General features: G+C 46.4%; 1 protein-coding gene across 1 annotated transcript in view; it reads left to right on the top strand.

The window, feature by feature from the left end:
* The window catches only part of xpo4 (exportin 4), a 39,297-nt gene that overhangs the window by 9,367 nt on the left and 2,586 nt on the right, over positions 1-27,344 (top strand). Inside the window, exons 5-19 of the mRNA XM_034561098.1 lie at positions 154-270; positions 367-520; positions 8,298-8,410; positions 14,422-14,579; positions 18,531-18,705; positions 18,850-19,026; positions 19,298-19,586; positions 20,469-20,646; positions 23,509-23,668; positions 23,758-23,927; positions 24,027-24,201; positions 26,108-26,314; positions 26,388-26,474; positions 26,765-26,945; positions 27,144-27,265. Of these exons, the coding sequence (XP_034416989.1) occupies positions 154-270; positions 367-520; positions 8,298-8,410; positions 14,422-14,579; positions 18,531-18,705; positions 18,850-19,026; positions 19,298-19,586; positions 20,469-20,646; positions 23,509-23,668; positions 23,758-23,927; positions 24,027-24,201; positions 26,108-26,314; positions 26,388-26,474; positions 26,765-26,945; positions 27,144-27,265 (2,463 nt within the window). The remainder of the gene's footprint in view (positions 1-153; positions 271-366; positions 521-8,297; positions 8,411-14,421; positions 14,580-18,530; positions 18,706-18,849; positions 19,027-19,297; positions 19,587-20,468; positions 20,647-23,508; positions 23,669-23,757; positions 23,928-24,026; positions 24,202-26,107; positions 26,315-26,387; positions 26,475-26,764; positions 26,946-27,143; positions 27,266-27,344) is intronic.

The raw sequence follows: 27,344 nt of genomic DNA, 5'->3' as shown, positions 1-27,344 counted from the left end.
GGTTTGCGGACAGTCGCTGCGAAGCCTCGAGTCCGGCGGCGAGGAAAGGAATCGAGGACGCACGAGCTGCGAAACGAGTAATCGTCCTCCTCCGGTGCGACTCCTCGTGTGCCCTCTGACCCCTGTGTGACCTCTGACCCTTCTCCGCTGCAGCAAACGCTGGCCTGCTCCATCCTCACCGCGCTGCTCAACGAGTTCTCCAGCTCCAGTAAGACCAGCAGCATCGGCCTCAGCATGGAGTTCCACGGCAGCTGCAAGCGCCTGTTCCAGGTTTGCTCCTTCGCCTCCTCTTCCGCGGTGTCACGTGCCCTCCACAGCTTTGACCCCTCAGTTGACCCCCCCTTTGTTGTGACCCTTCGCCTCCAGGAGGACGGCCTGCGTCAGATCTTCATGTTGACCATGGAGGTGCTGCAGGAGTTCAGCCGCAGAGAGAACCTCAACGCCCAGATGTCGTCCGTCTTCCAGCGCTACCTGGCTCTGGCCAACCTGGTGCTCTGCTGGAACTTCCTGCCACCCAATCATATCCTTCCTTTGTCCGAGCGCCTGGAAAGGTCGGGGCGGTGACCTCTAACCACTTCTAGGTCTGTACTCACGATTGGATCAATTCTGTTGCCTACACGACGAATATTTCTAGTTTGAAAAGATATCCAGAGTAATTAAACACAGAATAAAATCTTAATACTCGTATAATCCCCCCTTTTTTCTTTTAATGTTTAAACGGCAGAAGCAGAATAAGACGTCCAAATTATAGTATTGTGTCAATTTTTAAAAAAAATAATATGAATTGATGTTATTTATAGAGCACAATTCATGCATGAAATGCAAACACAAGGCGCTTAACATAGAAGAAGGTTTTTAAGGTACTTTTGACTCGTATAAAAATACGTCTTAAGATTTATTTTGAAAGCGATTTGTGTTAATATATATATATATATATTTATTTATTTATTTGCAGAGGAGTATGCATTGTCCCCAATATATATATATATATATATATAGTGTGTGTGTGTGTGTCTACACAAGCATGTGACACCCAGGAATGCATTTATGACCATCAGTTTTGCTTTGTAGTGGGAGGCACTCGTCCATATTATCTTTGCAGTTGGCCGCATTGTTGAGCGAACTTAGGCACTTAGTGTGTGTGAGTGTGTGTGTGTGTGAGTGTGTGAGCCGGCGTGTTTGCACGGTCCAGCCTGGCATCCTCTCAGCCTGTCTGAGGGGATCTGGAGTGGCGCTCTGCTGCCCGCCAGATCCATGTATCACTTTCAAAGAGCTGTGTGTGTGTGTGTGTGTGTGGGGGGGTGGGGGGGGGGGGGTGGACGACACACACACACACACACACACACCCCGCCTTGGCTTGTTGAGGCTCCCCTTGGTATGCCTGGCACGCTTGGTTCAGTGTGTGTGTGTGTGTGTGTTTACACAATGGTGTAATGTAGTGTGTGTGAGGGTCAAAGCAGGATACAGAATATTTAAATTTCAGTTCTTAGTCTCATTTGATAATTGTGCTCGTTTTGTTGTTGTACGTAAACAATGAGGTCATGTGACTATAACTTTTTAATACTTGGATAGAGGAATATTTGCTCTAGTTTTGTTGGGTATTAGTTCCTGTGAATCCTTAAAAAGTCTCAAAGGCTTTTGATCCATCAATCTAAAAAATAATTTATTGATTTAATTGTTATAAAAATGGCTAATATCAGTCTATCGGAGTACTTAAAATCCTAAACGAGAAGTTTGACTATATGAATTGTTTTTAATCCTTACGTTACAATTAAAAACAATTATTCATATTAATTTCTTTCAATAATTTTATTCAGTGGCATTGAAAAAAAAAAAACTTATTTTTAATATTTACATATTTTATTATATATTAATTTGTAGGAGTGTAAATGGCTTTACAGAAAATATAATCTCCCACCAAATAAACACCCATCTGGACATCGAATGACGGTATTTGACCCCGAAATGAACAATTTGTAAATGCAGCCAGTTCAACGCCCTTAACGGCGATTTCCCACTTATGATCCACTTCACATTAAATGTCATCAGTTTCTTTGATGTGTGTGTGTGTGTGTGTGTGTGTGTGTGTGTGTGTGTGTGTGTGTGTGTGTGTGTGGGTGTGGGGCCGACAAGCGTCTGGGCCGTTGTTGAAAAGGAGAACAGATTGATGAAGACCGCTGGGAGGCCTGGATGAGTGTTGGCCGCCTGTCTGCAAGTGTCACAACACGGCTGTACGCCGGGGGGGGGGGGGCTCTCCTTACACACACACACACACACACACAGCTAAAAAAAGGCGTTTCTCCCGAGCGGACCTCGGTACCACACCGTGTCACTCCGCGCCGGCCTCGGGGTCGCGGCCAGGCCTTCGAGGTCGTGCCGACAGGCGAGGGGGGGGTCGGGGGGGGTAAATGGCCATCGGGGATGACGGACAGATCGTCTTCCGAGCCGGATGCTCTCCGTGCCCGTTGAGACGCGTTTGAGGAACATCTCCGTTGCGTTTCCTCTCGTCGGCGTGGCGTTCGAGGAGCGTCGGCTCCCTGAAACTCGGTTGTTTCAGACGAGAGCAGCGAGGACGCGACTAGAAGCGAGAGGCTCGTCAACGGGAGTTATTCTGGTGCTGCTCCGTATTCTCATTAGCTGATCGCAGGTCAGTTTATAGGCCCCCGGGTTCAGGTCCGGGTTAAGGTCGGGCTTTGAGGCGTGTAAGCCGATGCCGGGTGTTGGTGTCGGCCCTGACCCGGGGAGGCCTCCGCTGGCTAAACACGGCGTGGACACACACACACACTTTACACACACACTTTACACACACACTTTACAGACACACTTTACAGACACACACTTTACACACACACTTTACACACACACTTTACACACACACTTTACAGACACACACTTTACACACACACTTTACACACACACTTTACAGATGCACACTTTACAGATGCACACTTTACACACACACTTTACACACACACTTTACAGACACACACTTTACACACACACTTTACACACACACTTTACAGATGCACACTTTACAGATGCACACTTTACACACACACTTTACAGACACACTTTACACACACACTTTACACACACACTTTACAGACACACTTTACAGATGCACACTTTACACACACACTTTACACACACACTTTACACACCCACTTTACAGACACACACTTTACAGATGCACACTTTACACACACACTTTACAGATGCACACTTTACACACACACTTTACACACACACTTTACACACACACTTTACAGACACACTTTACACGCACACTTTACACGCACACTTTACAGATGCACACTTTACAGACACACACTTTACACACACACTTTACACACACACTTTACACACACACTTTACAGACACACACTTTACACACACACACTTTACACACACACTTTACACACACACTTTACACACACACTTTACAGATGCACACTTTACACACACACTTTACACACACACTTTACACACACACTTTACAGACACACTTTACAGATGCACACTTTACACACACACTTTACACACACACTTTACACACACACTTTACAGACACACACTTTACAGACACACACTTTACACACACACTTTACAGACACACACTTTACAGACACACACTTTACACACACACTTTACACACACACTTTACAGACACACACTTTACACACACACTTTACACACACACACTTTACAGACACACACTTTACACACACACTTTACACGCACACTTTACAGATGCACACTTTACACACACACACTTTACACACACACTTTACACACACACTTTACAGATGCACACTTTACACACACACTTTACAGACGTACTTTATACTAATAGTTATCTGACATTTTAAGTTACTTTGCAGACTTAAATGGACACAAAATGACAGTCAACTAATACATTTATGACTTCATATTTTATAGATTAAGTTACCCAGCAGTCTTAAGTAGTTAAAATGAGCTCCGTCCTATTATTCTAAGCGTTCTGCATAATGAGTGCTTTTACTTTTGGTATTTAAGTTTATTTTATTAATACATTTGAACTTTCAGTGAGTGCTTCTGCATAAAAGGACATTTGACTGAAGCCAACTTCTCATTAAATAGTAAATATGGAGACCAAAGGGACTAAAACACACCATGAAACGTGCATATTAAATGCCTTTGAGAGTAATATTATTCTCCATATTATTATCTGATCTTCTTCCTCTCCTCTCTTAATGCAGCTATTGAGTTGTCATGTCGACATGTTCAGATTTATTACGCAATAAACTGAGGTCTGAGTCGCCACCTTCACCCACAACTTATCACTCTGGGAGCGCAGCGGGGTAACCGATACGCTCCTGATTTGATTCAGTGGTGTGAGGATTAATGACAACTGCTGTCTGAACAGATGGGGGCCAAACAGTAGAAGGGGGGGTGGGGGGGGCTGAGGCGGTATTCCCGGCCTGTTATTGCACATGGCGAGGCTGCAGGGCAGACTTAAAGCAGGCTCTACCACTTAGACCCTTAGCATAGCGCTGCGCTCCTCGCGCGGCGGCTGGCAGACGGCGCCCCGTCCTCAAGTCGGGAGGATCAGCCCGTTAATGAATAGAGGATACGGGAGAGGCTCGCTAATCCGCGACCCCCCCGGGAACGAAGGTCGCTCGGGGAGGGCGGGGGGGGCGGCCTCCTCCTCCTCCTCCGCGAGATGTTCGGATGGCTGAGATTGTCCACTTAGAGACGGCGTGGATCGGAAAGAGGAGACGGGAATGTGAACTTCACCGGGTCACCCTGCTGGTCTCGTTTACTGGAGAATGAAACATGAACAACAGCAAAGAAAGGAGCAGAAATGCATCCAAACGTATGTTTCAAAAGAAATTCATTGAACGCTCTCAAATAATCAGGATGACGGGGGAAACATTCCATAGTTTCCACTTGATATGCTCTGACTCTGGAGATCTTGATGTTGGTTAATTCTCCAACACGATCCGCTTCGTGGAGCACCGGACCGACTTTGTGGGTTCTCGTGACCTTTTGGTGGTTCAGCACCATCAAAACCATCAAAAGGTCTCAACGATCCGTTTGTTGACCTTCGTTTGCGGCACTGACACAAATCCAAATGTGTGTAACTCTTGATTCACACTTTAGTCTGAAAGGGGCTCGGCCCACGTCTGGGCTCCGGTTCACTACCCGGTTCACTACCCGGTTCACTACCCGGGCTCACTACCCGGTTCACTACCTGGTTCACTACCCGGTTCACTACCCGGTTCACTACCCGGTTCACTACCCGGTTCACTACCCGGTTCACTACCTGGGCTCACTACCCGGTTCACTACCTGGTTCACTACCCGGGCTCACTACCCGGTTCACTACCTGGTTCACTACCCGGTTCACTACCTGGGCTCACTACCCGGTTCACTACCTGGGCTCACTACCCGGTTCACTACCTGGGCTCACTACCTGGGCTCACTACCCGGTTCACTACCCGGTTCACTACCCGGTTCACTACCCGGTTCACTACCCGGTTCACTACCCGGTTCACTACCCGGTTCACTACCTGGGCTCACTACCCGGCTCACTACCCGGTTCACTACCTGGGCTCACTACCCGGTTCACTACCTGGGCTCCGGTTCACTACCTGGGTTCACTACCTGGAACTATACGTGTGTGTGTGTGTGCGTGTGTGTGTGTGTCCAGTGGAAAATTGACGTGTCACATTAGTTATTCTGGAGCCCGCTGGACGGGTTGAGATGGTAGCAGGTGATGTCTTTTAAAAACCCACCAAACCCCACGGCCACATGTCCTCGTCAGTCTGCGTCCATTACTCACCCCGGAGGCACGCACACACACACATCACACACACATCACACACACATCACACACACACGCATCACGCATATCTTTTTCCCCAGCAGAGCGGGGAGGACGGGTGAAGTTGTAAATTCACTTGTCAACTCAGCGAGTTGGAGTTTCCTTCAGATTCCGAGTGTTTGAGCTTAAAGTGAACACTGGGTGGGGGGGGGGGGGGGGGGGGGGGGGGACACAAAACCTCCAGAGGTCACGTTGACCGAATGTTTTCCACCGTTGACGGACAGGTGGCCTTGAATACGAGGCCCCGGGAAATAATAATAATAACAATTTGGTGTATTAATTTTTTTTTTAAAACACGCGCATACAGAACATTAACAGCTGTGGACGAACACTTTAAAGTTTATGTGAAGCTTCACGGTTTCCGTTTGGCCGTCCCCGTGTGTGTGTGTGTGTGTGTGTGTGTGTGTGTGTGTGTGTGTGTGTGTGTGTGTGTGTGTGTGTGTGTGTGTGTGTGTGTGTGTGTGTGTGTGTGTGTGTGTGTGTGTGTGTGTGTGTGTGTGTGTGTGTGTGTGTGTGTGTGTGTGTGTGTGTGTGTGTGTGTGTGTGTGTGTGTGTGTGTGTGTGTGTGTGTGTGTGTGTGTGTGTGTGTGTGTGTGTGTGTGTGTGTGTGTGTGTGTGTGTGTGTGTGTGTGTGTCCGTCCCGGTGTCAGAGGAATGCTTGACCTCTGACCTCTGCCGCTGTTCGGCTTTGATGAAATGGAACAAGAGGGCGTCGGTCATTTTCCTTTTTGGATTTTATTCTTTATTTCTTTTCACAAGCGTCAGAATAAAAAGTAGAATCTAAACGACACAAAGAAACACAGTAATTATTATTTATAGTTCTAAAGGTCTAGACAATAAAATTAACCCATTTATTTATTCTGTTAATGTTAATACTAAAGTTTTACTTCCAAAGCTTCTTAGAAAGAACTAAAAATACAAATTATAAGTGAGAAAACACTGAAGACCAAGTTGTGGTTATGATTTTATGAAATAAAAAATAAATCAATGCAAACATTTATTTTGATTTGAGATTACAAAGAGAAAACGTACTAATTATAACATCAATGGTGGTTTATAATTGTTTATTAATGTGTGATTTTAAGTTTAAAAAATAATAATTTAAAAGGGAGAAATAAGTGAAACAACTTATTTAAGATCTAAGACTTGCAATAGTGCAGCAGCTAAAACACAGCAATATAATATATGAAGTTATTTAGAATACCGTATTCTATACATATGTAAAAGGTTGTAAAATGATGTCATATTTAACTTCAGGAGGAAGTTATTCTTTTACTCTCCTCCTCAATACACAAACATAGATTTATTTATATTTTTTAAGTCACATGACCGCAAACAAGAGAAAGCTAAAGAAAAGATATAATAAAAGACCATGAGAAATGTAATGTTAGCGAGTTTTAAAATGTCATAAGTTTGTTTCGTTGACATTAATTAATTGTAAAAAGATGTTTTGCGTCAATTTCCCAGTTAAAAAAAAAAAAAATCTGCTGACTTGTTTTGGCATCGAGCTTCGTGTGTGTGTGTGTGTGTGTGTGTGTGTGTGTGTGTGTGTGTGTGTGTGTGTGTGTGTGTGTGTGTGTGTGTGTGTACTCCAGCTAGGACAGGAAGTGTTGTGGCTGCGTGGGGAGAAAGTGTGTGTTGTGGGTTTGTGGAGAAGCTTGTTTTGGGTGGAGAGAAAGTTTGAAAGGAGGAGACTGTGTGTGTGTGTGTGTGTGAGAGTTGTAAGAAGGAAAGTGTGTGTGTGGGAAAAGTTTAAGGAGCGCTCGTCTGGGTTAAGTTAGAGTTTTAAATCACATGAAAGTGTCATTTTTTAAAACATATTTTCAGACCTGTGTGTGTGTGGAGGTTTCAGGAAAGAGAGTCGTTCAGGTCTCAGGGAAGCAGTCGGGAGGAGAGATCAAGCGATTGGCCGAGGAGCGAGAGGGGGCGTGTCTCAGTGCAGCAAGGAGTCTCGAGGACCTCTTGCGTGGAGGAGTGGATCGAGAGTCTCGATTGGCTGCAGCCGGCGTGTGTGTGTATGTGTGTGTGTGTGTGAGAGATCCTGTGAGGAAGCAGAGGGGAGAAATCCGAGTGCACAAGGAAAAAGGGAAGAGAAGAAGAAGGAGAGTCAGAGGGTGAAGATTGGAGACGGAGACAAGAGGGAAGGACGCTCTTCTGTGGCAGATGAAGAGCAGAGAACAAGGAAAGGAAGGAAAGGAAGGAAGGGAGGGAGGGAGGGTGAGAAAATTAAAGCTTATAAAGACCGACGGGATTAATGAGTGAGCAGCGAGTTCCTGCTGCCGAAGCCACAGATTCCCATTGAGAGGCAACGTAGTGACAGGAGCTGGTGTTTGTGTGTGTGCCGCTCCTCCTCCTCCTCCTCCTCCTCCTCCTCCTCTTCCTCCTCCTCCTCCTCTCGATGCCGTCGTTGGCCTTAACTGACGGTGGGTCACTGGGGCGCCACTACATCGCCATGTTCGAGGCCACGCAGAGCGTCACGCTGAAGCCCACGGAGAGCTGGAGGGAGGCGCTGCTGGACACTCGCGTCATGGACCTCTTCTTCACGGTGAGTAGCTGAGCAGCCGCCACTCAGCCGGCTAAGTTCTCCCTTTATTAAAGTATGAACTTTACATTTGTCTTCCTTGTTCTATTTGGTTGTTTAATGGTGTTTCCCGGATGAACTTGTCAAAACCTGCAGAAGCACTAGATGTTTGCCTCCTGCTGCTTTACATCCTCAGGGGGGGGTCTCTGTCCTCCTCTTCCTCCTCCTCTTCCTCTCTAGATGGCAGTTTATTTCTGAGAAACAAAGAGACGGTTTCTTCTCTCCTTCGGTAGACGACCGCCCGGCGAAGTCCACGTGTATTTTTTTTCGTGCGGTGACTTTGTGTGTTTTTTAAGAGGCGTGGGACGAAAAGTGTGGAACAAACCGGTCAGCTGCCTCTCCGGTTCACCGGCTGCCAGATACCGCTCCACTGCTCGGCCTGTCTGCTGCCGCACTGCCAGATACTGATCCACTGCTCGGCCTGTCTGCTGCCAGATACCGCTCCACTACTCGGCCTGTCTGCTGCCAGATACTGCTCCACTACTCGGCCTGTCTGCTGCCAGATACTGATCCACTACTTGGTCCTGTCTGCTGCCAGATACCGATCCACTACTCGGCCTGTCTGTTGCCAGATACCGCTCCACTACTCGGCCTGTCTGCTGCCAGATACTGATCCACTACTTGGTCCTGTCGGCTGCCAGATACCGATCCACTACTCGGCCTGTCTGCTGCCAGATACCGCTCCACTACTCCGCCCCCTTTTACCTGCATGGCCTCCGTCTGCTCCCCTGCAGCTCCACCCTGTTGCTACCGTGAAGTGCTGAAGTGAAACACTGAAAGTGTAGCGGTCCTCTCGCGTCTGTATTCATTTCTTCTGTATTTATTTATTTATCGGGTTATCCGTTAGCCACCGTACGCAATAATAAAACAACCTGAAATACAGAATATGGGATTAAAATTACAAAGTAGGTAACAATAATAAGAGAAGAGAGAATATTAATGGAAGTAGAAACACTTTTCTACTGCGTTGTCCAATGAAGCGATGAAACGTAGACAGTGACTGGTGTGCGTATATATATTTATATTTATATATTTATATATAACGTGATTTTTCACGGCGTCTTTAAAACCCGTTTTTAACATCGCGCTTGTTTACACGCGGCCGCCGCTCCACGGCTCCAGTTATAATCTCGCAGCTGGTTCTGGAACATGACACCGTTTCCATTTTGATTGAGGACCGTTTTGATGGAGCTGGTTTCCATCTCCGATAATCACAAAGTTTCCAGCCTTGATTGTTCTGAATTCACAAAGGACTGTAATTGCCTCCGAGCGGCGGCTGTAATCAGAGGTTTGTCGCTTTTTTGTCACACCAAAGCTCTCGGCCACCAATCGGAGGAGGGGGGGGGGGGGGGGGGGGGAGGGGGGGGGGATTAGATTGGCATAAAAATGTTTGTCATTGTTTTGGCGGTCGGTTTCTCTGCTGCTGGAATCTGTACGATGCGTTTTGTGTTGGTTTCAGTTTTCAGGCCGTCGGTCTCATCTCTCACTTTGGTATTTCTAGTAGCTCAACTGTTTGTTATTGTAAGGCTGCTGTGGTCAGCTGTCTGTGTGTGTGTGTGTGTGTGTGTGTGTGTGTGTGTGTGTGTGTGTGTGTGTGTGTGTGTGTGTCTGTGTGTGTGTGTCTGTGCGCATATCTGTCTCTGTGGGATTGTGTCAATTTGAGTCCGTGGAGTGTTTGTGTGTATTTATTCAGTTTAATGGGGGTCTTCTGCCATCCCAGCTGCTGCGTCTCCTCAGGGTCCCTCTGTGGGGGGGCGGGGTGGTGATGGTGGGGGGGTGGGGGGGGGGTACTCTGTGACACGCGCCACCAGGGTCACGCTCCACAGCAGACCGGTGGCAGGATTAGAGCCCGGCCCCAGGATTAGGGGCCCCTGTTAACAACCGCAGTAACCCACCCATCACACACACTCTGCACCCTGTTGGGGGGCTCTGGGGGGTGGGGGGGGGGGGCTCTGTCAGTGTCTCATTAACTGGCCCTCACTGGGAGCTTTTAGCACCGCTTCATGACGGCAGGTTAAAAAGGAAGACGACTGCGGCGGTTGTCGGCCTCCTTCAAAAATAAACACACGCCACTCTTGTTGATTTTTTAGCACCCGGTGACCACGGCAACCACTAACGAGCGGAAGCGTCCGTCACTCCTTCGGGCCTCGGCCGGGTGTTTTGAGTTTCTGTTCGGCTCCGCGTGATTACAGAGCGCCATCAAAGTGTGTGTGTGTGTGTGTGTGTGTGTGTGTGTGTGTGTGTGTGTGTGTGTGTGTGTGTGTGTGTGTGTGTGTGTGTGTGTGTGTGTGTGTGTGTGTGTGTGTGTGTGTGTGTGTGTGTGTGTGTGTGTGTGTGTGTGTGTGTGTGTGTGTGTGTGTGTGTGTGTGTGTGTGTGTGTGTGTGTGTGTGTGTGTGTGAGTGAGAGGTTTGGATGCATCTGGTTTATTTCATCACACGCTCATGTAAAAACGTCTTTATACACTCGCACGTCCTTTTTTCTTTCATTCTTTATTTATAGTTCTACGTAAACGGTTCGAGCTGTAGAAAAAGATAAAGGCAGCCAATCACACTGCGTTTTGATTTAGAGGATCAATGACTCAAAACCTCAACTTGACAGCAGACGGTAACCCAATGAGGGGGGTGGGGGGGGGGGGGATGAGCCTCTGAGCCCCCCGAGGTAACAGACACCAGGCTTTGTTTCCTGCTATAAATATCCTTCCTCGTTCTCTTTGTCCCTTCCTCACCTCGCTCTTCGTCCTCCTCATCCTCACCTCGCTCTTCGTCCTCCTCATCCTCACCTCGCTCTTCGTCCTCCTCATCCTCACCTCGCTCTTCGTCCTCCTCATCCTCACCTCGCTCTTCGTCCTCCTCATCCTCACCTCTCCGGCTACCTGACGTCCTCCGTTAAAGCTCCTCGTCCTTCTCCTCTCTTCCGTCTGACCGTTAACCAATCAGAATCCAGTATTTAGTGGTTTCAACATTTCTAAGTAGTTAAATTTATGAATAACCAAACTCCAGAGAATCACTTTTTTTAGCTTTTAGCTTATTTTCTATTTCGTTTTAATCTGCGAGACTCTTTTTAACTCGTGAAATCGGCGAAACTAAAGGGGAAAACGATCGGATTGCTTCGAGTTAAGTTTCTTCTTCCTCGAACAAAACAATCTTCAGGGCACGAAAACATTTCAGAGAACTACTCGTGGAATATGAGATGATTATCTCCACCAGCGCCGGCTTTAATAACTCAGATCTTTATCTTCATCAAGCGAATTTGAACACTGAAGAAAGTATATGCAAAATGTTATGTTACTTAAATATGTAATAAATTGTAAAGAGCGCGTTTCATTATGAGTTAGTGTAGGGATGAATGTCAGAAGATCATTATTAAATATTATTATAGATGCCTTAAAGAAATGAGAGCAGCCTTATAATAATAATAATAAACAGATTCATGTCACTAACATGTTATATTATGACGGTTGGTTTTCATAACTGTCGTCTTTTTATTTTTCACTTCCATTGATCAATTAATCAAATCTTCAGTCATCCGATCAGCACGGACAAAAATCATCCATATTGTTGTATCCTTTCATCTAGCGCCCCACACACACACACACACACAGACACACACACACACTGTATCTCTAACTATAGTCAGACTCAAGGCGACTGACATTACTGGCATCGCGTAGATCATCCGCTGGTGCAGCTGCTTTTTCAGAGCTTGCGCTGTTCAATCCTTTGGCCTCTCCCTCCTTCCCTCCCTCTTTTGCTCACTTTCCACCCTCCTCTTCCTCTTCCTCCTCCTCCTCTTCCTCCTCCTCCCACTCAGCTCTTCCAGAGGATGACTTCACGCTCTGGAAGACAGCAGCAGTAGCAGCAGAGACTGTGGCGGCTACACAACGTTAGCATCTGAGATCCCCAGCAGCGTGGCTTTCCACCAACAACGCACCCCCAGCAGCAGGGAGGGGGGGGGGGGGGGGGGGGGGGGGGGGGGGGGGGGGGGGGTATTTGAGGGGCGTGAGTAAGAGAGGAGGAGGAAGCAGCAACAAGGAGAGGGAGGGTGAAAGTTTGCCTGCCTCCTTGATGGGGTCATGTGGAGCCGGCGAAGCAGCGCTCTGTGGATTTAAGGGGAGGCGGTTCGAGGCTGTGATGACGCGCCGCGCCGCTGCCACCCGCCGTGCGTCCGTCTGTGCTGCACAATTACAAACCGACGATGCCTCCTCGGCACGGACAAAACCCCCCAAAGCACACAACTAGAGCAGGAGCCCGGCGCTGAGGTTCCCCCCCCCCCCACCCCCTCCATCGGGAGTCGGGATTCCCCCCTCTCTGGGTTTGATTGAGGCTGTCTGCTTGAGACCGAGGGTCACCGTGTCTGAAGAGACAAAAAAGAATAACAATCGTCACCTCGCTGGGTTTGTGGGAGACGGCAGTGAGTATCACCAGCTGATCCGTCCTTTGAGAGGAGGAGGAGGAGGAGGAGGAGGCTCTTCACTTTGTCCTTCTTCACTTCTCTATTTCAAAGTGTTCTTTAAGTTTAATTGACTCCCTGATGGGTTCAGTTTCCTTTTGCGTCGGGCCGAGGGCTTTAAAACAATCCGGTTCAAAGTAGGACACTCGTCTGCAATGTAAAGAGGTAAAGAAGTAAAGAGGTAATGAGGTAAAGAGGTAAAGAAGTAAAGAGGTAAAGAGGTAATGAGGTAAATAAGTAAAGAGGTAAAGAAGTAAAGAGGTAATGAGGTAAAGAGGTAAAGAAGTAATGAGGTAATGAGGTAATGAGGTAAAGAGGTAAAGAAGTAATGAGGTAATGAGGTAAAGAGGTAATGAGGTAAATAAGTAAAGAAGTAAAGAGGTAAAGAGGTAAAGATGTAAAGAAGTAATGAGGTAAAGAAGTAATGAGGTAAAGAAGTAAAGAAGTAATGAGGTAAAGAGGTAAAGAAGTAATGAGGTAATGAGGTAAATAAGTAAATAAGTAAAGAAGTAAAGAGGTAAAGAAGTAATGAGGTAAAGAGGTAAAGAAGTAAAGAAGTAATGAGGTAAATAAGTAAAGAAGTAATGAGGTAATGATGTAAAGAGGTAAAGAAGTAATGAGGTAAAGAAGTAATGAGGTAAATAAGTAAAGAAGTAATGAGGTAAATAAGTAAAGAGGTAAATAAGTAAAGAGGTAATGAGGTAAAGAAGTAAATAAGTAATGAGGTAAAGAGGTAAAGAAGTAATGAGGTAAATAAGTAAATAAGTAAAGAAATAAAGAGGTAATGAGGTAAATAAGTAAAGAGGTAAATAAGTAATGAGGTAATGAGGTAGCCGTGCTTTGGATCTAACGGGTCCACCCCGTTGTTTCATACAAAGCAAGGAGGGTCGTTTCCCTGGAACCCTGCAGAGTGTGTCCACTTGCACCCGTTAATTATAATATATATATATATATATATATATATGTATATATATATATATATATATATATGTATATATATATATATATATATATGTATATGTGTTGACTGCAGTGTGTCATAATGCCGAGACTTAAAAGCTGAAGTGTAATTATTATAATAACTTTCATGATTAGAGACGACTGAATTCCTAATAAACTTTTGAACATTTATTTATTTGAGGTGACATCTGACGTTTATATAATCAAAGTTATCAAGTTTATACAAATGATGTACAAATGTATACTCTGATGTTTAACTCTGAACTCACACTTAATAAACGTATAAACAGACGGGTTCAACAAAGGTCAGTGATCCTGACCTCTGACCTCCCTCATGAGAATCACCTGGTTTCTTCTTCTCGTGTCTGTGAAAACTATTTTACGCATGTTGAGTCTTTCTGTCTTTCATTTCCAGCAAATTCCCACAAATCCAAAGTGCCTGCTGGTTCTTTGAGACGTTAAACGTGAAACATTCGTATTTATTGTGTTCCTGCTGTGACGAATGCACGTCGTGAATGTTTGAAACCTGACGGCTGACGCCTGCACTTCCTCATTCGTCCTGCAGGTGCACAGGAAGATCCGGGAGGACTCGGACATGGCCCAGGACTCCCTGCAGTGCCTGGCCCAGCTGGCCTCCATGCACGGGCCCGTGTTCCCCGACGAGAGCGCCCAGGTGTCCTACCTGGCCCACCTGGTGGAGGGTCTGCTCAGCATGATCAACGGGTCAGTGTGTGTGTGTGTGTGTGTGTGAGAGTGAGACGAAAGGCAACTTTCTGATTCATATTTTAAAGGTCTAGTTTCTTTGTTGAAGTTATTCCTCAGTGAACTGTGAGGTTATTGACTTCATGGGGCAGGTTTACATGGTTTAATGTCATTAAAATGATTCCTCCCGTCCACAGTAGCAGGAACCTGCTTGTTTTTCATTGTTAATAATAATAATAATAATAATAGTGTGGATTGTTATGGGGACCCAAGGCTGCTTTTAGAAGTTTCTGCTGATTGATTTGTAATGAGTCCAGAATAGCTCCACGTCCAGGTGGAGAACACTCTTTCCATCACGACCTCGTCGACCTCGCTCACGCTTTCCGTCTGATGGTCTACAGAAACCTTCAAAGTCGTTTCCACCACACAGACTGGAAATATGACAACTTGATGTCCTTCTTCTTCTCACAGAGGAACAAACGCGTCGTCGCTAACAACCACCAACACGTTGTTGTCGGCCGCTAATCCAAACTAGAGCTGCCTTTTTTTTCTATTTCTATAGAAACATTATTTTTAAATCATATTTCCATAAGATTAAGTGGTATTTCTATTCCTTGGCATCAAAAACAAAGACCTTTCCCCCAATTGCCCCCCCCCCCCCCCCCCCCCCCCCCCCCCGGGGTATCCGTCATCTGTTGAAGGAGTCTCTACTAACTCTTGTTTTCCAATCGTAATTGTTTGGTCCAAAGAGAAAAGAGACGTCTTTGAAGGTCTCGTTTTGTTGGAGCGACGATCCATGAAGACGAGACGACGTCTTTGTGAGCTTTGAGGAAATATTACAAATCAATCATCAAGATCTCTTTGTCCCCAGACCTCTATGACTTGGTTCTCTTCCCATAGTTTGACCTTCTTCTGTTGGACAGTTGTGATCGCAAAAAAAATGGGATTCGAGCACTTTCATCCACAGCGTAAGAAGAGTTTAGTGGATAAAACGCTCGTGAAATGATTTATTAACTCTCGACTCGCTAAAGAAAGATTCCTGACTTCCTATTTGAGAAGATAAAACACGTCATTGTTCACGTTGCTTTAAGTAAATATCTTAAATATCTTCACGTAATGGATTCGGTGTCTCTTTACGCCGACGATGCTCAGCTTTACCTCCCCGTCACTTTGAGCAGATTAAATGTCGTTATATTATATTATAAATGTATTCCCAGCTCGGTGAGGATAAGGCCGTCTTCAAGCTTTTACTGTTCGGTCATGAAAACTGAAATTATTTGACCTTTTTATTATTTGAACACATATAATTTAAAAAAAAAAGAATATTCGACAGCCGCACCGCACTCCTTAAAACAGCTTTTAAAACTGTAATTTATGAATGCAATTAACTTGAATTATAACGGTGTGGTTTTAATATCTTTCCATCCTAGTACAGCTCATGGATACCTTCCTGTTTTATTCAATTATATAAAATAGCTTTTCTCCACACGTGGACTTTACCTTCATGAAAATAGTCCAAAACTCTAAATGGAAAATCGGTCGCAGTTCAAAGAATGAGTTTTAATGTGAAATATTAAAAGCAAAGTTCAATGTACTTGGCGTTAAATCGTGAGCTCGGTTTCTGAAAGTGGTGAAACGTGAGTTCAGGAGTTTGTCAACGTGGCTCTGATCTGAATTAAGGGGCCACATCGCATGTATAAATAACTGACTCACCAGCAGCTTGTTGTTGGACCATGTGAGTAGGGGTCTCTCTCTCTCTCTCTCTCTCTCTCTCTCTCTCTCTCTCTCTCTCTCTCTCTCTCTCTCTCTCTGTAATCACCTATTCTTGGAGCTTTTTTCCAATTGCCTCATCGGAGCAGCATGCGGCGAGAGGGCCGAACCGTTCTGCTCACAGTTCAACTCCATCTGACGGGAGTTCGCTCGGCCTCTCTGACTGCAGAGGACTTGAAGCCTGTTGTTGTTGTTGTTGTTGTTAAACGGAACAACCAACATGTGCAGAACGTGTCTGGTGTTGGTTCAGAGGGCTTGAAGGAGGACGTTCCCCTTGAGGATCGTCAGAATAGAAGAAGGAAAGCCTGTTCAGTTAATATAATATCTAAATATCTCCGCGTTGGTTCCGGTAGTTTTCGTGGTGTTTACGGCTCGAGAACATGTCGTTGTGGTTTTGTCGTAATCGTTCTTTGTTGGTTGTAATTTCTTCGTGTGCTCTAAATAAAAGGTACATGTGTGTTACCTCATGTCGGTCTTCCTCGTCGTAGAGCGCCTCTTGTGGCCAGAATGAGCATTACAACAACAAACTTTTAATTCTGTTTTCACAGATGAAAACAAAAGCATCTTGGAAACATTCCCCCCGACGCCTGGTTATGGATTCAGAATTCAGAAGGTTTATCCTTTCAAAACCTTTAGTTTCTCCCGTTATTACGTTTGAATAAACGGGAGAAACTTAGAAAAACTTAGAAAACATAGAAAACTTAGAAAACATAGAAAACTTAGAAAACATAGAAAACTTAGAAAACAAAGAAAACTTAGAAAACTTAGAAAACATAGAAAACTTAGAAAACATAGAAAACTTAGAAAACATAGAAAACTTAGAAAACAAAGAAAACTTAGAAAACTTAGAAAACATAGAAAACAAAGAAAACATAGAAAACATAGAAAACTTAGAAAACTTAGAAAACTTAGAAAACAAAGAAAACAAAGAAAACTTAGAAAACAAAGAAAACAAAGAAAACTTAGAAAACAAAGAAAACAAAGAAAACTTAGAAAACTTAGAAAACAAAGAAAACTTAGAAAACTTAGAAAACATAGAAAACAAAGAAAACATAGAAAACATAGAAAACTTAGAAAACTTAGAAAACTTAGAAAACAAAGAAAACAAAGAAAACTTAGAAAACAAAGAAAACAAAGAAAACATAGAAAACTTAAAGCACGTATCCCCGAAACACATTTTATTTCTCACTTTTTTGCCAAGAAATGACAGAAAAGGCAGAAGGAAAATGTCATTTTAAGTTCATTTAGAAAAATCGTCTTCAAACTTCAAAGGTGTTCTTAAAAGATCTTAATTATATGGATTTATGTGAAAACATAAACATGGCTGAGATTTTTGTGTAATTGGAGCAATTTTCATGTATTGTTTGTTGATTCTAACGTTGAGCTTCTAGCTCGTTGCAGCACTTAACTCTTGAGACGCGTTGCTTGTGAAAATGTGTTTTCAATTTAAAACACATTTTTGGATCAAGACCAAGAATCTCCAGCTTGCTTTCCTTGAGTGTTGTTGTTCTGGAGCTTTCTGTTCCACGATGTCGTGTTTTCATGCATCTTTCCTGACATTGTTAGTTAACTCCACAACTGTGTCCAGACATTCGAGGTCTCCAGAGGATGAACGCTGCTGGTTAGCAATAAGCTCACAAGTCGAGTTGTTAAATGATATTTGACGCCTGATTCGATAATTTGAATTGTTTTAAAAACACATCTCTTCTTCGTCTTCTTCTGATCCTCCAATGTGTCTTCACATCAATCGTACCGGGTTGAATTCAGATTACAATGAAACCACTTATCAGATATGATTTTAGTGCACACACACACACACACACACACACACACACACACACACACACACACACACACACCACGTCTTTCTTCATGGTTCAATCTGATGAAAAGTCTTTTTTAAGGAGAAGCATAATTGCAGCCGTTCTCTCGGTCGTGTCTGCACCACGAGGCAGAAATGACCGTAAAAATAACCTCCAATGCAGCTGTGGAAAACTGCTGGGGGGGCGGAGGGGGGGGAGGGGCCCACGAGTTTTGGTTTTTCATGGCTGCGTCCAAACCTCAGCGCTGGTAAGGTGACCCCGGTTTGACCTCCGGGTCGGGATCCAGAGTGGGGAATGGAGCCGCTTGATGCCACTGAACCGGTTCACCACCAAACTACTCCAATCATTTTAATGATTTTAACCCCCCCTCCCCCCCCAGGATTGAGATCGAGGACTCGGAGGCGGTGGGCATCTCCAACATCATCTCCAACCTGATCACCATGTTCCCCAGAAGCACTCTGACGGCGCTGCCCAGCGACCTCTTCACCTCCTTCATCAACTGCCTCACGCTGCTCACCTGCTCGTTCGGACGCAGCGCCGCCCTAGAGGAGGTGGTGAGTAATGACCCCACGCCTTCCATTAAAGACGTCGTTTCAATAATGAGCCTCGTTGGCTGTTGAGCAGGCGGTAGATGTTTGTTTTGCAGCTTCTGGCCGTGATCAGCGTGGCTCAGGTTTTGGTTTGCTCCCCTCGCTCAGCTGGATAAAGACGACATGGTTTACATGGAGGCCTACGACAAGCTGCTGGAGTCGTGGCTGACGCTCGTCCAGGACGAGGAGCACTTCCCTCGCGGCTGCTTCGTCCAGCCGGCCGTCCAGGTCTTCAACTCGTACATCCAGTGTCACCTGGCTGCTCCCGACGGCACCCGGAACCTGGTGAGCGCCGCGAGGCCAGAGTGGGTTCCTCTGTGTGGGAACCCCAAAGGTCTGGAAGTGTAGGAATGATGTATTTCAGTGTCGGATCTAATAGAAGATATTCAAACATTCTCTATTCTGCTGTTTTAGTGTAAACATAGATATAAAAGTCATGAATCTGAACAATAAGCCGGGGATCCTTTAAATCAAACGACTAAACAAACAAACAAACAAACACGGGAGACAAAGCGAGGCTTGAATAAATCTGACTAACTCATCCTGAAACCTGCAGGCGGTGAACGGCCTGTCGTCTCACGAAGAGGAAGAGATCAACGAGCTGCAGGAGGACGACCGGGAGCTGTTCTCAGACCAGCTGTCCAGCATCGGCATGCTGGGCCGCGTGGCGGCGGACCACTGCATCCCGCTGCTCACCAGCCTGCTGGAGGACCGCGTGTCGCGGCTGCACGGGCAGCTCCAGAGGACCCAGCAGCACCTCATGGCCTCCTCTGACCCCGGGTCCATGGACCGCAAGGTCCTGGACGACCTCTACGAGGACATCCACTGGCTGCTGCTGGTCTCAGGTCAGCGGCGCGCCGTGCAACTTTTAAAATCGATGTAATGTTATCGATCCACAATACACCGCGTTTATAATATTAGTACAGAATTAAAAAAAATATGTCCATTAACGCAACACGCCAAGATGCATCAAATTATGACGTATTAATTGTTTTCGTAAAAAAAAGGATAATTAAACTCTTCCTGCGTTTACCTTCTTTTAATAAACTATGTTTTACTAAAGCTGCGTTCTGGACCAAAAGGGGCCGCATTCCAACATGAAATCTCCTCTTTTTAATGTTCAGGAGATTCAAGGAAACACGAACCGTTACGTTTTAAAGTTTCATTTCCCACAAAGTTTTGATGTTTCATTCCGATGCTACAGCAGCCAATAATGATTATTTTCCTTATTAAGTCATCTTGTTGTTATTTTCCTAATTAATTGATTTCTTCAAAAGCATTCAGTTTGTTCGGATTTTGTTTAAATAGTTTTTACATCCCGACGGCAATTCTGATTTGGGAAATAGTTTTATTTGGCTAATTTTTAATCTAGTTTCTCCAGATCACCAACATCCGTCGTAATTGTTTGATTTATAAAATGTAATTTAAAAAATAAAGCGATAAATCAGTTTTCCGGAGCTCCAAGTTGATGTTTTCAGAGGCTTTTCGGTCCCAAACCAAAAAGATATTACATGTATTATCAAGGTAAGGGTGACGAACACGAGACGGTTATAAATAAACCACGATTCATAATTAAAATGTTTGTTTTTTTTACGTTTTGGAAATTCCTTAAATCAAGAGTCAGCAGGCAAAAAAAAAAAAAGATTTTATAAACGAATCACTTTGAATGCTTCCAGTGAGTCACCTAACGTGTGTGTGTGTGTGTGTGTGTGTGTGTGTGTGTGTAGGGTATGTCTTAGCAGACGACTGTCAGGGCGAGACCCCGCTGATCCCCTCGGAGGTCATGGAGTTCTCCATCAAACACGCCACAGAAGTGGACATCAACACCACGCTGCAGATCCTGGGCTCTCCGGGGGAGAAGGCCTCGTCCATCCCGGGCTGCAACCGCACGGACTCGGTGATCAGGTGCGCTTCACACCTTTTTATTCTTTATTAAACACATTGTTACACACTCGCTCAGGCTTTGGAAACCCCCAAATCCATAAAGCCTTCGTTCCAGGACTAGAGGTCAACGAAGCTTTTAGTCTTTCTTTTCGTGCATTAACGTATTAAATGATCAACTAAACATTAAAGAGCAGCGGGAACGTCAAATTAAATGGAATAATTCAGGTTAAGAAGCTTCATGAGGAACTGGAAGGTTCCTTTAAAAGGTTTAAGGAGCGAAGCCTTGTTTGTTTGTTTGTTTGTTTGTTTGTTTGGCGTAAACACGGCGACGCCCTCGAATTGTGTCGTAAGAATTCAAAGATATTTAATTTTAGAAAATGAGACGAATGGCAAAAATCCATTTTAGACGCCGTAAATAGTGAATGTTAAATGTTTTAATCAACGAATACGTCGGAATTATAATTTTATGAAATCTAAATTGTTAAAGAATTTACATTTTAAATGTTTTTACGGGCAAATTCACAAAAACTTTAAAAGCTTTAATTTAAAATAATTTAAAAGTTGATTTTAAAATGTTGTAACGTTTTCGTCTCATAATCCACCTGGTAAAGTATGAAATATATACGAAACGTACAGAAACTCTCGTTGCAGCGTTGCATTCTGGTCCGCGTTCTCCGCCTCGTGTGTGTGTGTGTGTGTGTGTGTGTGTGTGTGTGTGTGTGTGTGTGTGTGTGTGTGTGTGTGTGTGTGTGTGTGTGTGTGTGTGTGTGTGTGTGTGTGTGTGTGTGTGTGTGTGTGTGTGTGTCGCGCCCTAAAGGGCGTGAAGACAAAACAATGTAGCGAGGCTCGACCACTTGGCTGTCGTGGACTTCGTCTCATTAGATCAAACCTCCGGCTCCTCCTTCACTTGTTTATACACATTTATTAATATAAACTATATATTATGAAGCTTTATGCAGAGGGGTTAGTTCACACAGCATTCAGAGACTTATTTATACACATTTATTAATAAAACTATATATTATGAAGCTTTATGCAGAGGGGTTAGTTCACACAGCATTCAGAGACTTATTTATACACATTTATTAATAAAACTATATATTATGAAGCTTTATGCAGAGGGGTTAGTTCACACAGCATTCATAAATCCTCTCTGTAAAATCTTTTGACTCAAATTAAACTAAAATTGTGAACCTGTCTTCATCCAATGTTCAGATTTATGCACTGAAATATATGTAAAGTAGCATAATTACTAAGATAATGAACATTAACATGCAAACATAACAATTTCAGTTAATTAATGTCAATAATTAAACCCTTAGAGACATGAAAGTAGTTTGGTTCCTTCATATGTTGTGTGCGTCCTTCCTTCCTCGTCTCCCCGTCTCCTCGTGCCCTCGTCTCCTCGTCTCCTCGTCTCCTCGTGCCCTCGTCTCCTCGTCTCCTCGTCTCCTCGTCTCCTCGTCTCCCCGTCTCCTCGTCTCCCCGTCTCCTCGTGCCCTCGTCTCCTCGTGCCCTCGTCTCCTCGTGCCCTCGTCTCCTCGTCTCCTCGTCTCCCCGTCTCCCCGTCTCCTCGTCTCCCCGTCTCCCCGTCTCCTCGTATCCCCGTGCCCTCGTCTCCCCGTCTCCCCGTCTCCCCGTCTCCTCGTCTCCCCGTCTCCCCGTCTCCCCGTCTCCCCGTCTCCTCGTATCCCCGTGCCCTCGTCTCCTCGTCTCCTCGTCTCTCCGTCTCCCCGTCTCCTCGTATCCCCGTGCCCTCGTCTCCCCGTCTCCTCGTCTCCTCGTCTCCTCGTCTCCCCGTCTCCTCGTCTCCTCGTCTCCCCGTCTCCTCGTCTCCTCGTCTCCTCGTCTCCCCGTCTCCTCGTCTCCCCGTCTCCTCGTCTCCCCGTCTCCTCGTCTCCTCGTCTCCCCGTCTCCCCGTCTCCTCGTCTCCCCGTCTCCTCGTCTCCTCGTCTCCTCGTCTCCTCGTCTCCTCGTCTCCCCGTCTCCTCGTCTCCTCGTCTCCCCGTCTCCCCGTCTCCTCGTGCCCTCGTCTCCCCGTGCCCTCGTCTCCCCGTCTCCTCGTCTCCTTGTCTCCTTGTCTCCTCGTCTCCTCGTCTCCTCGTCTCCTCGTCTCCCCGTCTCCCCGTCTCCTCGTCTCCTCGTCTCCTCGTCTCCCCGTCTCCTCGTGCCCTCGTCTCCCCGTCTCCTCGTCTCCCCGTCTCCTCGTCTCCTTGTCTCCTCGTCTCCCCGTGCCCTCGTCTCCCCGTCTCCTCGTCTCCTCGTCTCCCCGTGCCCTCGTCTCCCCGTCTCCTTGTCTACTCGTCTCCCCGTCTCCCCGTGCCCTCGTCTCCCCGTCTCCTCGTCTCCCCGTCTCCCCGTCTCCTCGTCTCCCCGTCTCCTCGTATCCCCGTGCCCTCGTCTCCTCGTCTCCTCGTCTCTCCGTCTCCCCGTCTCCTCGTATCCCCGTGCCCTCGTCTCCCCGTCTCCTCGTCTCCTCGTCTCCTCGTCTCCCCGTCTCCTCGTCTCCTCGTCTCCTCGTCTCCTCGTCTCCTCGTCTCCCCGTCTCCTCGTCTCCCCGTCTCCTCGTCTCCCCGTCTCCCCGTCTCCTCGTCTCCTCGTCTCCTTGTCTCCTTGTCTCCTCGTCTCCCCGTCTCCCCGTCTCCTCGTCTCCTCGTCTCCCCGTCTCCTCGTGCCCTCGTCTCCCCGTGCCCTCGTCTCCCCGTCTCCTCGTCTCCTTGTCTCCTCGTCTCCCCGTGCCCTCGTCTCCCCGTCTCCTCGTCTCCTCGTCTCCCCGTGCCCTCGTCTCCCCGTCTCCTCGTCTCCTTGTCTCCTCGTCTCCCCGTCTCCCCGTGCCCTTGTCTCCTTGTCTCCTTCTCCTTCACATCCTCCTCTCCTCCTCAGGCTGCTGTCGGCCGTGTTGCGGACCTCGGAGGTCGAGTCCAGAGCGACGAACGCCAGCCTGACGGAGCTGCTGAGTCCGCAGATGGGAAAGGACATCATGTGGTTCCTGAGACGTTGGACCAAGACGTACCTGCTGGTGGACGAGAAGCTCTACGAGCAGGTAGGAGCCGGTCTCACCTGCGGCGGAGCACCCACACACACCTACGAGCCCCCCCCCCCCTCTCACCCGACTGGCCCCTCCCTCCTCAGATCAGCATGCCGCTGAGCACGGCCTTCGGCGCGGACACGGAGGGCGCCCAGTGGATCGTGAGGTACCTCCTGGAGAAGGTCATCAGCAACCTGTCGGCGTGGAGCTCGGAGGCCAAGCTGGCCAACGACACGGTGGAGCTGCTGGTGACGCTGGTGGAGAAGAGGGAGAGGTGAGCGAGGAGGAGGAGGAGGAGGAGGAGGAGGAGGCCCGGTTCTCCATAGGCATTGTCACTAACCAGCGGGAGGCTCCTCCCCCTTCGTGTCTCCAGGGCCAACATCGTGGTCCAGTGTGAGAGCTGGTGGAATCTGGCCAAGCGGTTCGCCAGCCGCAGCCCGCCGCTCCACCTGCTGTCCAGCTCCGTGCAGAGGTCCCTGATGAAGGCCCTGGTCCTCGGGGGCTTCGCCCACATGGACTCTGACGCCAAGCAGCAGTACTGGGCCGAGGTGTGTGTGTGTGTGTGTGTGTGTGTGTGTGTGTGTGTGTGTGTGTGTGTGTGTGTGTGTGTGTGTGTGTGTGTGTGTGTGTGTGTGTGTGTGTGTGTGTGTGTGTGTGTGTGTGTGTGTGTGTGTGTGTGTGTGTGTGTGTGTGTGTGTGTGTGTGTGTGTGTGTGTGTGTGTGTGTGTGTGTGTGTGTGTGTGTGTGTGTGTGTGTGTGTGTGTGTGTGTGTGTGTGTGTGTGTGTGTGTGTGTGTGTAATCAACCCAGAAAAACATCTTTATGCTGTTTATCGTTAAAGAATAATTTATACTATAAATACCTGTCACTCCACACAGGTGCATGAAGGCCCATAATACAAACATATAGTTAAAGTAAATAGTAGAAAGAGTGCTAAAGAAAAATATCCAATAATAAGCTCCAAAAGCACTTTCAGATACAAAGAGAAAACAATCTTAAAATCTGTGTAACAATGAACGTACGTTACAGACTTATTAAACTCTGAGAGCCTTTAAATGACGTATTAAAGTCTATAAACAGAAGAAGTGTTTTAAAACCACGTATTTAACTTAAAGAAATGAAGTCGAATGTATTTAGAAAATAAACATTAGTTTATCACAAACATAAAGTTAGAACTTATTGCAGCGTTGCTGCTTCAGAAAAATAACTACACGCATTAATAAATAATTTCATATTAAAAAAAAGTATTGAATTTATTGTAATACATAAATAATAATGTAATGAGTCCAACCTTATTTTATGAGGAAGATATTGGATAAATAATAATGATGAAACCAAACACTATTTAATGTTTATATTTAATAATTTAAACTATTGACTGACGGCAACAAATAGATCACACAACATTATGAGAAGTGTGTGTTTTGATAAACTGTTGTTGACATTAACCGTAGTTCCTCTATTAAAACATAAATCAGTGGAGAACTTGATCCTTTATTTGATCCTCGAGGTCTTTTGTCTCAATAGACCGACGGTCGTAAACCTGCAAATCCACCAGGACTCCAGAGTAATTAGGGGGGGGGGGGGGGGGCTGGGGGGGGAGGAGTGAGACGTTAGGAGTGAGACGGCAGCTGTTGACTCTGCAGCTGCTTCTTCTGAACTCGGTCGGCTCGGAGGAGGAAGAGGAGGAGGAGGAGGGAAGGAAGGAGGACGAGAAGGGAGCTGAGGAAAAGGGAAGAAGGGAAGGAAGGTGAGGAAAATGAAAAGAAGGAAAGAAGGAGGGAAGGAAGGTGAGGGAAAGAAGGAAGGAAGGAGGGAAAGAAGGTGAGGAAAAGGGAAGGAAGGAGGACAAGAAGGGAGGTGAGGAAAATGAAAAGAAGGAAGGAAGGAGGGAAGGAAGGTGAGGGAAAGAAGGAAGGAAGGAGGGAAAGAAGGTGAGAAAAAGGGAAGGAAGGAGGGAAAGGGAAGGAAGGAGGACGAGAAGGGAGGTGAGGAAAATGAAAAGAAGGAAGGGAGGTGAGGAAAAGGGAGGGAAGGAAGGTGAGAAGGGAGGTGAGGAAAATGAAAAGAAGGAGGGAAGGAAGGTGAGGAAAAGGGAAAGAAGGAAGGAAGGAGGGAAAGAAGGTGAGGAAAAGGGAAGGAAGGAGGCAGGGGAAGAGGAAGGACGGACGGAAGAGGAAGAAAAGGGAAGGACGGGACACAAGGAAGGAAAGAGGATGAGAAGGAAGGATGGATGGAGGGAAAGAGAGAAGGAAGAGGGGCAGAAGGAGGGAGGAAACGGGAAGAAAGAAGGAGGAAGGGAGGTGAAATGGAAGGGAGGAAACACTTTGCCGTATTCCACGTTTACAAATATGTAAAAACTGAACTTGATGTTCAGTTAACATTTGAGTCCCATTAAATGATAATGATGTAGTAAATGAAGACGTGATGGATGCCCCCCCCCCCCCCCCCCCAGGTGCTCCACCCCCTCCAGCAGCGTTTCCTGAACCTCATCAACCAGGACAACTTCGCTCAGATCAGCCAGCAGGAGCCCGTCAAGCGTGAGATCGTGGCCACGCTGGAGGCGCTGTGCGGCATCGCGGAGGCCACGCAGATCGACAACGTGGCCACGCTCTTCTCCTTCCTCATGGACTTCCTGTCCAGCTGCATCGGCCTCATGGAGGTGAGGAACCCACCTCCCAGTGACAGTGTGTGTGTGTGTGTGTCCTGACGTGTGTGTGTTTGGTGTCCTTCAGGTCTACAGCAACACGCCCGAGACCATCAACCTCATCATTGAGGTGTTTGTGGAAGTGGCCCACAAGCAGATCTGCTACCTGGGGGAGGTGAGACCCGAGCTGCCGTCTCTGAACCAGCACGTCTGGTCTTTACTTCTTTAGTTTTTGTTTAAGACGCACTGGATGTTGAAAAGCTTTTTTTAGGATTTCAATAGAAATTAGAAAAGGTAAACGTAAAGATGACAGAGTTTTAAATGTGGCTCTTAAAAACACTTACATTTTCTTTTGTGACACAATGTTTAGTTTTAAAGTTATTTATTATTATCACACCAGATGTTTTGTTATCTAACTAAAGAGCTAAAGTGATGATGCTCACGTGCCTTCGTCTCCTGGTCCAGACCAAGTCCATGAAGCTGTACGAGGCGTGTCTGACGCTGCTGCAGGTCTACTCCAAGAACAACCAGAGCAGGAAGCGGCACGACGCCACGGCGGAGGAGGACCAGTACCAGGACCTGCTGCTCATCATGGAGCTGCTCACCAACCTGCTCTCCAAGGAGTTCATCGACTTCAGCGACACCGGTGGGTGAAGATGTCCTCTGCTTCCAGCGCCCTCTGCTGGAAGGAGGGACGTACTGAAAAGAAAATGTCTCTTTCTTTTTTTTACATTTGTTGGGTTTTTTTTGTTCTTAAAGGATATCATTTTTATTTCGTTTCACTTGACGACGTCATCTTTTTGAGGAGAACATTGTTGTGTGTTTGATTTGTTTTTTTTTTTAGACGAGGTGTTCCGAAACCAGGACCAGGGCACGCCGGCGTCCGGGCGCACGGTGTCGGCGGCGGACGTGGTTCTTTACGGCATCAACATCGTGCTGCCGCTCATGTCTCAGGACCTGCTCAAGGTAACGACTTCAACCACTTTCAGGGAAACTTTCCTCTAAATATCTAATGTTGTGGACAGTTCAGAGGTTTATAATATTA

The sequence above is a fragment of the Cyclopterus lumpus genome, chromosome 21 (genome assembly GCF_009769545.1).
Source record: "Cyclopterus lumpus isolate fCycLum1 chromosome 21, fCycLum1.pri, whole genome shotgun sequence".
Taxonomy (NCBI): domain Eukaryota; kingdom Metazoa; phylum Chordata; class Actinopteri; order Perciformes; family Cyclopteridae; genus Cyclopterus; species Cyclopterus lumpus.
This window is presented reverse-complemented; position numbering and strand designations above follow the sequence as displayed.